This window comes from Cucurbitaria berberidis, assembly GCF_010015615.1.
Source record: "Cucurbitaria berberidis CBS 394.84 unplaced genomic scaffold K460scaffold_4, whole genome shotgun sequence".
NCBI classification, from domain to species: Eukaryota; Fungi; Ascomycota; class Dothideomycetes; order Pleosporales; family Cucurbitariaceae; genus Cucurbitaria; species Cucurbitaria berberidis.
Genome location: NW_024468938.1, coordinates 601,151 through 614,691, shown reverse-complemented (window position 1 = coordinate 614,691; position 13,541 = coordinate 601,151). Strand labels below are relative to the sequence as shown.

The window sequence follows — 13,541 nt, the reverse complement described above, 5'->3', positions numbered from 1 at the left end:
CTGCATTGATCTTGTTGATCTGCATCTCGTATTCTCCTGCGAGGGACAAGTTCCTTATTTACTTTCCCCCTTGCTCTGTGTCCACATGGGCTGTGCAGATGCGGGTGTCAAGGCTCACATAGAAAAAGGGTCACGCAGAATGCTCAAAGTAATTTTATCAACACGAAGATCCGCAGACGCGGTCTTGGAAGGGTTGCCATGCGTTTTTCAGCTGTGTGACCTCATGCACGACCCTGGCATATGCATAGCGGGTAGTGTTGACACTAGTTTATCGAAATAGCTTTTTCTGGTACAGGACCCATCTGCACAGCCTGCTCGCTACAAGACAGTGAAGAGAAGACAGTATTGTGACGACGTTGGACGCCGGTTTAATTGAGGACATGGCGTCGCTAAAAATGGCACCGCATGCAGAGGGGCTCTGCTATCGCTGTTCTCGATTCCTTCTACGGCTGGGGTGTTAATGCACTTACTCATCGGTCCGAAGCTTTATTGGATGTGGCAGCCACCATAAGCGCCCGCGTTGCGTTTTGAATGAAAAGATTTATGCATTTCCCCATCAATCTCATACGATTGTGAATGAAAGAGCATGAATGACGTGGAGGCGGCGCTTCTTGAGACAGGGGCAAGGCGATCTTGCTGAGAGTGAATAGAAGTCGGGGTAGCTTGGGCAAAGCCTAGTACTACGCAGGGCAGTGTGCATACTGCAGGTGCAGAAACCTAGGGTTGGGTTTTTCGGCATGCTGCTCGCCAGGAAGTTGTGTGTGCTGCTCGGTGACATCAAGCTTGAGCTCGGTGAAGCGCGCAATACGAAGGAGCCAGCAGAGCGGTCTAACGTCAGCCACGACACCGTTCAATGCATCTGTTGCGCCGTCGAGTTGCTCGATTGGATGGACTTGTAGACGCTCACTGCTTTCTCGCGTGCTGCACAGGGATCGATAAGTCGGGTCGATTCTCCTCGCGTCCGCAAAAGGACATTTTGGCAGGTTGGCTTACCGAAGGAGGAACGTGGCTATTCGCAGAAGGCTACCTTGGTGCACAATGGCTGTATTGACAGTGTTGTTTTTGGGTGCGCGCCGACGTCAGGCATGGAGCAGATGGTTGAGGAGCTGTGGTGGTGGGCATTGGCGGCAGGCTGGAGACGCAGACCAACCGCATGCACCCAGCGCATATGCTCAGGCCCCCGAATGAGAAGTGTTTACGTTGCCAGCGGATCTCGAAACAAGGTTTGGAGCCAGTCATAAAGACTGGTAGGCTCAGCGCTTGTGCAGGAGTGCTCGACGAAGTGCCTTTCATCCTATCTTGTGGCCTCATGCTCCCCAGTACTCTCTGGCCAGCTCTCCTCACACTCGCTGCCCCCCCATCTTTTCCATCCAACACATTCACCGGGCTGTCTATTGGTCGCGGCACCGGGTTGATTCCGCCTACACGCAAACGAGGGCGGGAGTTCAGTCCAAACAAATATTCCTCGAACCGCTGGAGCGTATTCCTCTTCTCGGCAAGCCGTGCGCGCATGCGCCTCACCTCTCTGTCCCCACCGCCGTCGTGAGCCCCTCGGACCCTCTCGAGTCCTGAAACACGCTCGACCCGCCGCCATCCAGCCCACAGCAGCGCGGCCTTCCACCGTCCTCCGTCCCGTCTGCCGTCCTGATCTCGAGCACTCGAGCAAGACGAGTCTCTTTTGTACCTTCCTAATAGCGCCCTTCCCGCACCAAGTCGCGCCTGCTGCCTGTCGAGCCGCACCTGCCTCCTGGGACTCGTGGCTGTCAACGTCACTCCTCCCGCCTAAACTCGAGCAACCTCTTGTGCTCTCCAAGCTCATCCCCCACCCACCACCATTCTTCTTCACACCACCCTTTCTTCGCCCAAGAGTCGGTCAGCATACTTCGGCTGACGGCAGCGACCCGTACTGTTGGGACCAAGCATCTGCGACGTGCAACCTCACACCTTCCATAGACCACCCCTCATTCTTCCAACCGTGCAAGACGAGCCTAGAGCTTAATCACGCTTTGGGCGACTAGTCGATCGCTACACCGTTCAGCCCGCAGAGGACGCCCCACGCACCAGGGCCCTGACCGCTAGAGCTGGAGACGGCATCATAGCGAGGGCTGCTACTGTACCCTTGGGTGTAGATATACGGTAGATGCTGCCGTTCAACAACACATCGTCGTCGAGTCCACAGCCCACCATGTCGTCCCCCGCGCCCCTCCTTCGACCCCCAATCCCCGGCGGTCGCGCCCAAAGTGGAAGTCGCCCACCACGCCTCGGCCTCTCTATCCCCGCCTCACCCAGCGCGAGACCCGTTGTGAATGGCGCGAGCGATGCGGCGGTACCCACCCTCGGCCGCCCTATGCCACCACAGCTGCGGCTTGCGACACCCATGGGCTCCAACACCACACCACATGAAGGCCGACAGAACCCACGGGGGCTACCCCCGCTACAGATTGGCACAGGGCTCTCGGCAGGAGGCTCGAGCGATGCGAGCGCACACTCGAGATCAGGGAGCTTTGGCGAGGTACAGGCAAATGGGTCAGCCTCATCATATCAGGCTGCCTTGGGCTTTCCTGGCCTACAAAAAGGCTCAGATCCTATTTCAGCCATATCTCAAGGGGGAAGTGAAGGCGCCCCGTCGATGGAGAGGGAGAACAGTAGCCAGCCAATACCAGATTTGGAGGCCCTGGCTCTAGAGAAGGGACGACCGCTAGAAGTCGACGATCTCGATGACGCTGGATGGAGGGCGGCGAGCGCCAAAGGCATGATAGAAGAGAAGGGGAGCCTGGGCGAAGGTGCTGGCGGTGCTGTCACAAAATGCATACTGAAAGGTGGAAAGACCACATTCGCGTTAAAGGTGCGTACCATGCATTACCTCACAATATATCGGCTAATTTCCCGCTACAGATTATCACAACCAACCCTGATCCAGACGTCAAGAAACAAATTGTGCGAGAACTGTCATTCAACAAGAACTGTGCCAGTGACCACATCTGCCGGTACTATGGCGCTTTTATGGATGACAGCACAGGCACCATCAGTATCGCTATGGAGTTCTGCGAAGGTGGTTCCCTTGATGCAGTCTATCGGGAGGTCAAGAAATTGGGAGGCCGCACTGGTGAGAAGGTTCTTGGTAAGGTCGCGGAAGGCGTCTTGAACGGATTGACCTACCTCCACTCCCATCGTATCATTCACCGAGATATTAAGCCTAGCAACATTCTGTTGTGTCGAAACGGCCAAGTGAAGCTGTGCGATTTCGGTGTGTCCGGAGAGTTTGGAACCAAAGGAGACGCCAATACCTTCATTGGCACATCATATTACATGGCACCCGAACGCATCACCGGACAGAGCTACACCATCACCAGTGACGTGTGGAGCTTGGGCGTGACTTTGCTTGAAGTCGCACAACATCGCTTCCCTTTCCCAGCAGACGGAACAGAGATGAACCCCCGTGCTGGTCTCATCGACCTGCTGACCTACATTGTCCGACAACCTATCCCAAAGCTCAAGGACGAGCCAGAGAGCGGCATCAAGTGGACAGAGAACTTCAAGTACTTCATTGAGTGCTGGTACGTACGATCATCCTGCCGAAGAAGATGCATGCTAACATTGAACAGTCTTGAGAAAGACTGTCCTCGACGAGCTACGCCCTGGCGCATGCTTGAGCATCCCTGGATGATCGAGATGAAGTCCAAGAAGGTCAACATGGGCCACTTCCTCAAGCAGGTGTGGGACTGGAAGGAGTAAGCCTGCACTTACTACTCTTCGATTTATTTTGACCAGAAACGAAACATTCCACGCAAATATTCTTATTCTCAGTTTTGATACCTAGGGTCATGTGCTGGACATTGACTGAGGGCTGGCCGCAACTTCTTACTTGACGGCAATCATCGAGGTGGCAGATGAAAGCGAAAGTTTTTTTTAGCAAGCATGCATTGGGAATGTCTGTTCGGGGTGACGGCATGGGCTATGATCTATGAGGCTTTGGATCTTGATTAAGGCCGTTCAAACGGGACTCAATTCGAAGAAGGTGGATGAGGCATTGGCAGGCGTTTGAGCTATGGGTTTGGTGTTGCATGTAGCGACATAATTGTGAACACGATACCTTACAATATAAGTCGATCCGATACCATCTGAGTAAGGCAGCATGCTCAAGCAGAAAAATAAAAATTGCGCGCGATGAGAGACACTCCCTCGAAGACATCCATAGAACGATGGTTTCTTGGGAGAGTACTCGTTTTGGACTAGCGCCAAACGCGGCCCGGTAGAACTTTCGAATTCGGAGTCACACCAAATAATTTACTCCGCCTCAGTCTCACCCAAGGAGCCGATTGAGAGCATTATAGAGCTTCGAAAGCCTTCGCATATACGGCGACCGCTTCTCCCAAAACCTAAACGCAATCGACCGCCTACCGCTCGCTGAGCATCCCCAACTACCCCTCCAAATACCCCTCCATACCACGCGAGTGCGCAATCGAGCTGAACAGTCGCCATAAGCACAGTCCAAAATGCCGACCATAGGAGTTAACAAGGCGGCCCTCTTCAAGGAGCTAGGGCGCGAGTACACAACGGAGGAATTCGACGAGCTATGTTTCGAGTTCGGCATCGAGTTGGACGAAGACACGAGTCAGAGCACGAAACCAGAAGACCTGGCGCAACCACCACAGTTGAAGATTGAGATACCTGCAAACCGATATGATATGCTATGTTTCGAGGGAATTGCTCTAAACCTTAAAGTCTTCTTGGATCAGCAGAAGCTGCCCAAGTGGACATTGAGCGCGCCGAAAGATGCGGAGTCGCAGGTACTCGAGATCAAGCCAGAGGTAGGTTAATTACAGTACCAAAGACATAAGGGTGTGTGGAGATGATCTGACAGTATACAGACAGCGCAAATACGCCCTCTCTGCTCTGCCTTCATATTACGGAACATCAAATTCACCCAAGAACGCTACGACTCCTTCATCGCGCTACAGGACAAGCTCCACGCCAACCTCGCTCGGCAGCGGACATTGGTTGCAATAGGCACGCACGATCTTGATAGTGGGTAAACTCATGGCAAAGCTTAAATATTAAGCTAACAGAAGGCAGCGATCAAGGGTCCCTTCTCTTATGAAGCGTTAGCACCGGAACAGATCAAGTTTGCGCCTCTAAACCAGACCAAAGAGATGGATGGCAAGGAGCTTATGCAATTCTATGAGGTAGGCGACAAAACGCGCTTTGTTGCATCATTATTCTAATATTGAGTAGAAAGACAAACATCTCGGCCGGTTCTTACACATCGTCAAAGACTCACCAGTATACCCCGTCATCTACGACTCTAATCGGACTGTCGTCTCGCTGCCCCCCATCATCAACAGTAATCACAGCAAAATCACGCTGAACACGACGAATGTCTTCATCGAGATGACCGCAACAGACAAGACAAAACTTGAGGTAGTCAGCCACATGCTCGTCGCTATGTTCGGCGAGTATGCGGAGTCAATAGAACCGATCAAGATCATTTCATCTCATAACGGCGAATCGAGAGAGACACCAGACCTTTCACCAAGGAAGATGCAGGCCGAGGTCGACTATCTGAACCAGGTAACGGGCCTAGACCTGTCCCCAAAAGAGATCTCAAAACTGCTCTCACGCATGGGTCACGACGTTTCGCCATCGAAGTCAGACAAGAACATTCTGGACGTTTCGGTACCCATCACGAGAGCGGATATCCTTCACCAAGCAGATATCATGGAGGACTACGCCATCGCATACGGCTTCAACAAGCTTCCTCGCGTATACCCAAACAAGACCGCCGCCGTCTCAGCTCCACTACCGATCAATAAGCTCAGCGATATCATACGTCTGGAGTCAGCAGCTTCAGGATGGACAGAAGTCCTGCCTCTCATTCTCTGCTCACACGAAGAGAACTTCGAGTTCCTGAACCGGAAAGACGACGGTAACACAGCTATTAAGCTTGCAAATCCGAAGACGGCAGAATATCAGCTCGTACGCACGTCGTTGTTACCCGGCCTTTTGAAGACCATCAACTCGAACAAGCACCACTCCGTGCCGATGAAGATCTTTGAAGTAAGCGACATCGGTCTCATCGATATGGAGCAGGAGCGAAAGAGCAGAAACGAGCGACATTTCGCAGCGGCCTTCATGGGCAAGACGAGTGGATTCGAGCAGGTGCACGGTCTGCTCGATAGGCTAATGCTGATGCTCCGATCGTTGTTCCTGACAAGGGAAGATGGCTTGAAGAATGAGAAGCTGGAGGGTTACTGGATCGAGGAGGTTGATGGTAAGTCGTATTGTGTCGTTAGCGTAGGGATAAGTGACTAATGAGGCCAGATCCAACGTTCCTGGCGGGTCACTCAGCGGCTATCAAGCTCAACCTTGGTGGCAAGAACCATACAATTGGTGTTTTCGGTATTCTACATCCAAGTGTGTTGCAGAAGTTCGAGCTGCCGTAAGTTCAACTCAAGCTCCGTGTTTTGTTTGTACTAACTTATCATTTTAGATACCCTGTCAGCACCGTTGAGTTCAACCTGGAGGTCTTCTTGTAGTCAAAACTTTCTTGGCTAAACCCGTTCGCGAGTATCAACGACAGAGTATTGAAATCAGCGCGATAGATACCTAGACCAGATATACGAATCAAAACGATACATGATCAACCGCTATTCAGTTTTCACAACATTAAGTACATTAAGTTATACTAGTGGACGATGGTTGGTCCCTGTCAGACTGTAGATGCTCACCTATTCTTCCTAATATACCCACAGGTACCGGGCCAACAAAGATACAAACCCTCGATAGATGCTGATCTGTTTCGAATACCTCTATTTCTTCATCTGGAGGCGACCTCGGTCCCGAACGCACACTCTCACGGAATGAACAGGTGAGAGGTGATGGTTTTCGCCCTGTACTCTGTATTTCTTTCTTTTTTGAAAAGTTAAGTCAACGTTGGCAAGAGCGGATTATACAACGTCTACCCAAGTATACAGCATTTGTACCTTAGACAGGCACAAGCTTGAACACACACATAGGCTGACCGTCAAGATGCATACTGACCGGATTGCTGTCAAAACAGAGGCTGATCTGACCTTCCAACCACGCTAGCAATCATGACATCGGTCTCAACTTCTATGCTATCAATCAGCTTGTAGCTAGCTGAGCAATCGAAGCAGAACATATATCCGTTCCAGCCTACGAGGCTTCCTTTTTGCGCCAACACGCGGTTCGCCAACTTTATACAGGCATCGATATTTTCTTCGATTCGATATGGGGTTTTCCTGCATGAAAACCGGGCCGACTAACCACACCCGAAACGTGTGGCGGGGAAGCTGCTTAGTTGACTGCGCTGTACCTTGTAGGTTCGGAAGGCTCATCGGCGCTTACTGAGTGGTGAGGTTTATTGACTATGCACCGGTAGCACCAGTAAGCTTCATTTATTCTTAGTGATATTGTGGTAGCGTCCCGCAATCTCTTAGGCCTTGCAGAAACGATCTAGTAGAGTGCCAGGGGGGTGCTTCGTCGTCTACAGTGTATAATTTGTCCGTCCTCGAGGAATCGGGGCTGCTTGTTTACAGAGATACGTCGCTCCATGAAAAGGTGGAGATCGAGACCAACCGTCTGCAGCGGATCCTTTCACTGTCAAACTATCCCTCAGCGACAGCTGTTGCCTACGACGTTTCAACGAAGATGCGCCGTGAAAACCGTGCCACACACCCGCAGCAGCCAATGAAGTCGCACGGCCACCCACCAAAAAGTGATGCTTTTGAGGGTACTTAGTCTGATAGACTCCTTACCCCTCTATATTGCAATTTCTTCTAAAACCACTGATTATGGAGGCACACCATCCCCGTCTTGCGGGTAGGCTCCAAGAAGTGCTGGATGCGCTCGGTGATGAAGAGCCGTCTACGGTACGCGAGGCTCAGGCGATCACGGAAAAGATTAGAATCTCGAAAGGCCATCTCGATGACGAAGTGCGCTTGGATCTGGAGAACCTCATGCCTCGAAATCGTGATCTTATGTTAGCATTTGTTGAGCGAAATCGAGATATGGAGGCAGCATATACCAGCAGGTACGATCGTCAGGACCATTTGCTAACAACACACTAACTTATCTAGTATTTCAGAGCAGCTTTACTCCTCCAAGTACCGCTTTCTGTACGAGCTTATACAAAACGCCGATGATTCTTCTTATCGCAAGGACGCCAATCATCGTGCAGCACCCTACGTGCGATTCAGTATCACACCCGAGACGATACTCATTGACAGTAACGAAGATGGATTCACTCGGGCAAACGTCGAGGCTATCTGTGCAACGGGCAAGAGTTCTAAGAAGGCTTCAACATCCGATACCCATATCGGCGAGAAAGGATTCGGCTTCAAATCAGTGTTCTCCATTGCGCACGAGGTTCATATTCAGTCGGGCGTCTGGTCCTTTCGCTTTCAACATCATCCACAAGATAACGGCCTAGGCATGGTAATTCCACTGGACGCTGAACTGAAACCTTTGCCTGATGATGTGAGCACACGCATCACTCTGAAGATATCAGACACAACAACGACGGCTTATAAAAAGCTGCTTGACGCGGTTACAGATATCCCCGAAACAACCATTTTTTTCCTGCAGCGACTACAGAAAATCCAAGCCCGCATGACCAGGATGGATGGCTCCACTGAAATGATAAGCATCACCAAAGCCAAGAAATCATCGTCTAGCTTGACCTCGATAACCCGTTCGCAAGAATTAGGCGGCATAACGTCACAAGATGTGAGTGCCTATCTTAGGTTGAGGTACAAAAAGCACCGTATGCCTCAGGATCGTCGCCGAAAAGACAAGAGTAGTGTTACCATTGACCTGGCCTTTCCGGTTGATCCGTCCACAATGAAACCGAAAGTTTCCGAACGGGGTCAATATGTATTCGCTTACTTGCCATTGCAAAGGCTTCCTCAGATCCAGGTGTGTAGTCCGTGGGAATTGTCTGATCTCAAATGCTAATCCAGTCACACAGTTTCTAATTCAATCCGATTTTATAACCGCTGCTAATCGTGAAAGTGTCATAGACTGTCCATGGAATGACACTATCTGTACTGGTGTTGCTGAAATGTTCTGCTGGGCAGTGAGCCAATCTTTCACGAAAGCGGATCATTCTCTAAGATACTCTTGGCTTGAATATCTACCCACCAGGCCCATGGAACATCCCTGGAAGTCATTACTCTCGAGTATTAAGGATGGGCTGAAGACCAAGTCTATCCTTCAGTCGTGGGAGAAGAGACAGCTCAAACCACCTAGCGAGTTACGACAGCTCCCTACTATTATGCTGCACGAGGGTCGGCCGATTTTGAAGGACTTGGCCAATGAGTGTTATCTGGCACCCGAATATAGTGCAAGCCACTCAAGCATTCTGAGCGAACTGGGAGCGAGAATAATGAGTTGGACCGAAATGGTCGATCGGCTTCAAATGGACCTTGTAAGCCTTTCGTCAGCGGTGAGGACCAGCGTAGATGAATCCTGGCAGGAAGCGTTTGCAAGGCTCATTTTAGTAGGACTCAGGCGTTCAGATGCGACTTGCCAGCAAAGGATCAAAAGACTAGCAATCATTCCTCTTGCTGGTGGTAGCCAGTGGACAGGTGCTCCTGGAACAACCGGCGGTTTGACCGATATTTACTTCCCAACAACTGGCTCGATTCGCATCCCAGATTCTATCTCTTTGAGTATGGTCGCGCTTCATGCCGCTTCGAATGGTAAACGCAAAGAGCTATACACTGCTATGGGTGTCAAGGAATGCCCCGTCGAAACAGTGCTTTCCAAAATAAAACAAGCACAGTTGTCAAACTCCGCACCATTTGATCCAACAAACCAACAACTCAGATATCTGTTTCACTTTCATCCCCAACTGGGTGAAGTCCAATCCTGGCGGGTCTGGGTTGCATTAGCAGGTGGAACCAAAAAGAAAGCCTTTTCTCAGTCTCTATACCACCCCTCATACAATGAGTACGATATGTATCAGCTGTTGCCGGAGCAGATAAGGTACAACCTTGGTACGGTGGCAGGGTTTCTGTCAAGTTCCATAGTCGATCTGGAGCCTAGCACCGTCCGTGTACGAGACCGGACGTGGAAAGACTGGCTTACAAGTATAACCAATGCCCGCCATTACCCTCCATTAAGAGATGGAGGCTTTGGCTCTAGATCATTGTTGTCTCAAGGCTTGCAGGCCGTACTGCAGCATAACCCTGAGAAGTTCCTCTGCACTCTTAAAGCCCACTGGAATGAGTACCAGCAGACTGTAAGCTACGTTAATTCTGATATACGGAACCGCAAGGTTCCCTGTCAGTCCGGATCGTTGGTAGAGCTCCACAGAACCTATCTTCCTACGCCCGACATCCTCTCCAGAATCACCGCGCTGGGCCTTCATGAGGCACACTTCCACATACTTGTCTTGCCGGATGGCGCCCTGACTGAGACGACGTACAGACAATGGCAGTTTCTGGAGCAATTTGGGGTAGCCTCAAAGCCGGATCTGAGCTTTTACAAGCAAGCACTGGAGGCGATCAAGTCTCGGACTGCTGTTGTAGACCTGGTCAAGGTACAGAATATATACGAGGACATAGCGCGAATGGCGACGGTCGAACAGCATGCTGATCTCCAGTACGTACTTTCAACTGTAAAGAGCTTCCGTGTGACTGACACTGGGTACCAGATCTTTCTTTACCTTTACTTCAAATATTTGGGATCCTCATCAAAACAGCTGGGTGGATCAGGACGAATGCATATGGCAAGGTCCCGATTTCATGAGCTATAAGACCGTATTGGCGCAGTCATATGGGAGGAATGCTTTGCTTACGACCTTTTTTACCTTTGTCCTTCAAATCCCAGACTGGACAATTGACAATGTCCTAGAGGAAATTGAACTACGAAGAGACAACGATGACACCACAGACTTGCCGCTTTTAGAGGACATTTATTCGTTCCTAAATACCAATGTTAAAACTAACGAGGACTGGCAAAAGGTCAAGTGAGTCAATATTTAGTTGAAATGGCTAAAAGTTCGACCACTAACAGGACACTAGAGACTCATTTTCAGAGGAGACAATGATTCTAGGCGAAGACGGCAGCTGGCATACACGGCATACATGCCTTTGGAGGAGTCCGTTCCCACTCACTGGTTTCCAGGACCTCTCCAACATATACCCAGAACTGGAGGATTTCTTTGTTCGCCATCTTCGCATCAAGAAAGCTAGCCCAGGTATGCTAATTGACGAAGTCAAACGTATGGCAAACGAAGCGCACCCACGGATATCTGAGATACATCGCCGCCTCGTAGAGATCGGCATGCTGTTAGCGAAGACCGGGGTTGAATCTAGTGTTGCGCGAGCGCTAGACGCACTCAAAGAAGTCGAATTCCTGCCCAAGAAGCTGGCTGACGGCACATTGATTCTCGTCGATGTCGAAGATGATTTCGCCATCTCGGATCATCCACGATACGGTAACGCACTATCTGGACATGGTGTCCTGCTCGACTTCCGAGTGGACGAAGTCCAAATCCTGCACGCCGTATTTCAACACCTAGGACTTCAGAGTCGTTACCTTTCCGTGATGGTTCAGGAGGTTTCGAGAGTCGGGGTTGACTCCAGTGAGAACGAAAGCCTCTCGACAGAACTGCAGTCTAAGGCGTATGCATTGTACTGGTGAGTTGCCATCTTTCCCGTTGCCGCACCGTCCCGTTTCACATACACGACTTCGAAGAAATATCTCTACAGAATTTAGTCTACCGATTGAAGTGCTCAGTTCTGTATCTACATGAATGAACAAAAAGCTGCACTTCATTCCGTGTCGAACTTGGACTAACAAGTTGCAGCTGCGCGGCAAAGTACATGAGCATAATGGCTCTGCGGGATGATCATGCCCTGTTCGATCGACTCAAAACTGCTCTGATCTTCACTACAGATGACATCTCGACACATCTGACTCTTCCACTTGGTACCCCGTCTTTAAGCGTGCAGAGCGACAGGGCATTCATCCACCACGAGGAAGTGGACGGGCAACTCAGAATCTATGTACCAGCAGAGCAACAGCAGTGTCGGGCATGCTATCGATCACAAATGCCAGAACTGCTTACTCGTGTCCTAGGAGTTGATGCGTCTGCTAAATTCAACATTTCGAGTATTGTGGCAAGCAGTCTAAGAGATCTTGATGACATCCTTACGGAGCAGGATGTCCCATCGGTGGACTGGATTGAGAAGCCTGCAATTGACATACCGGAGTTGTCGGAGGACGAACGCCCCAGAACCCCTATACCACACTCCGTTTTCGACGACTCCGACGCTACTACTATCGTTAATGACTCTGGATATCTGACGCCTAGGGCACCGTCGCGATACCGTGATGAATCCGAACATACACCGTCTCGAGTCGATATCAGAGATGCGATACAACCCCCTTCCCCTGCGCAGTACCCAAGACTCATCGAGCAAGTTGTACAAATTGCACAGCGAGCAGGCCATCGACGAGAAGGAGGGGGTGGTGTTGGCGTTGCCTACACACCGCCGCGAGATGGTGAATATCGTTACTTTGATCATGTGGCCACCTTTGGAAATCGCGAGGTGAACGAATTTGCGCACGATCGAAGGATTGGCGCCGTTGGAGAAGCCTTCGTGAGCTCCTCCTCACATTTTCACGTTTTCCATTCGCAAGCTGACTTCCTGTCAAGGTCTTCGAAGTTCTGTCCACTCTCAACTTACCGGATTTCACGCAAGAAAACTGGCAGAGCACCATACGCGGCGAACTCCAAAGTGCTACACGTTACGAATCTATGCAAAATTGGGTCGGCCGCGAGACCGCAGATATTGTTTACACAGATCATACTGGCGCTCTCACGCAGTATTTACGGGACAACTGCACTGGTAGTTTCCCCGAGCAGATACCCATCGGCCATGATCATACAACAATGCCAATCGAGTATTATCTCGAGGTGAAGAGCACGACGAGCGCGTGTAACACTAGGTTCTATCTGAGCAGTGGGCAGTACAAGCGAGTAAGTCGTCTCAAAGCACCTTTCCCTCTTGCTGTCTATGCGAAACTATATAGCATCCACTGAAACAAAGCACAGATGGAAAATATGGCGTTGATTGAGGACCAACGACCGAACCGGGTATATGTCATCGTCAGGATTTATAACTTGACGACTACAAATATAGGGTTCAAGATATTTATAGATCCGCTCAGGCTGGAGGGGATATACCTGGATTTCGAAGTGCAACAGTGGATTGGAAAGACTTTGTAGAGACTATCATTTTCTAACTGGCTTAATATCAATGATCTATTTATGCGTTTGTGGAGATGTACATTGACAACAATATGCATACATGAGAGAATTCAAGATGGTCGCTGAATCTCCTTAGGCCAACTTTTATCCCTTTCCATCCAATTGCATGCTCATGATACTCCCCTCCGAAAACCTTTATGGTTCTGTAAGTGCTCAGGGATTGCTGGCGTTGCATATTGTAATAGTGGCTTATAATGATATAAGCATAAGTGCATGATTTAGGGATACTGACTACTAC

The 13,541-nt window shown here is 50.3% G+C and overlaps 4 protein-coding genes across 4 annotated transcripts; 3 read left to right on the top strand and 1 right to left on the bottom strand.

Annotated features, from left to right (window-relative positions):
• Window positions 1-978: 978 nt before the first annotated feature.
• On the bottom strand, window positions 979-1,926 carry K460DRAFT_432272 (uncharacterized protein). The gene has a single exon (XM_040938351.1). The coding sequence runs from the start codon at window positions 1,817-1,819 to the stop codon at window positions 1,295-1,297; it is 525 nt and encodes a 174-aa protein (XP_040785401.1). The 5' UTR covers window positions 1,820-1,926; the 3' UTR covers window positions 979-1,294.
• A 259-nt stretch (window positions 1,927-2,185) lies between these two features.
• K460DRAFT_407222 (Pkinase-domain-containing protein) lies at window positions 2,186-3,735 on the top strand (the record flags this gene model as incomplete). The annotated part of the gene is made up of 3 exons (XM_040937048.1): window positions 2,186-2,845; window positions 2,896-3,557; window positions 3,606-3,735. 3 exons carry the CDS (start codon window positions 2,186-2,188, stop codon window positions 3,733-3,735), a joined length of 1,452 nt encoding a protein of 483 aa, XP_040785400.1.
• Window positions 3,736-4,496: 761 nt separating this feature from the next.
• Window positions 4,497-6,536, top strand: K460DRAFT_289271 (phenylalanyl-tRNA synthetase; the record flags this gene model as incomplete). The annotated part of the gene is made up of 6 exons (XM_040929109.1): window positions 4,497-4,811; window positions 4,872-5,028; window positions 5,077-5,186; window positions 5,236-6,271; window positions 6,322-6,439; window positions 6,491-6,536. The coding sequence occupies 6 exons, from the start codon at window positions 4,497-4,499 to the stop codon at window positions 6,534-6,536; spliced, it is 1,782 nt and encodes a 593-aa protein (XP_040785399.1).
• A 1,243-nt stretch (window positions 6,537-7,779) lies between these two features.
• K460DRAFT_367777 (uncharacterized protein) lies at window positions 7,780-13,427 on the top strand. The gene is made up of 8 exons (XM_040933644.1): window positions 7,780-8,053; window positions 8,100-8,937; window positions 8,990-10,626; window positions 10,679-10,993; window positions 11,049-11,666; window positions 11,837-12,632; window positions 12,689-13,012; window positions 13,088-13,427. The coding sequence occupies exons 1-8, from the start codon at window positions 7,815-7,817 to the stop codon at window positions 13,259-13,261; spliced, it is 4,941 nt and encodes a 1,646-aa protein (XP_040785398.1). The 5' UTR covers window positions 7,780-7,814; the 3' UTR covers window positions 13,262-13,427.
• The last annotated feature ends 114 nt before the right edge of the window (window positions 13,428-13,541 follow it).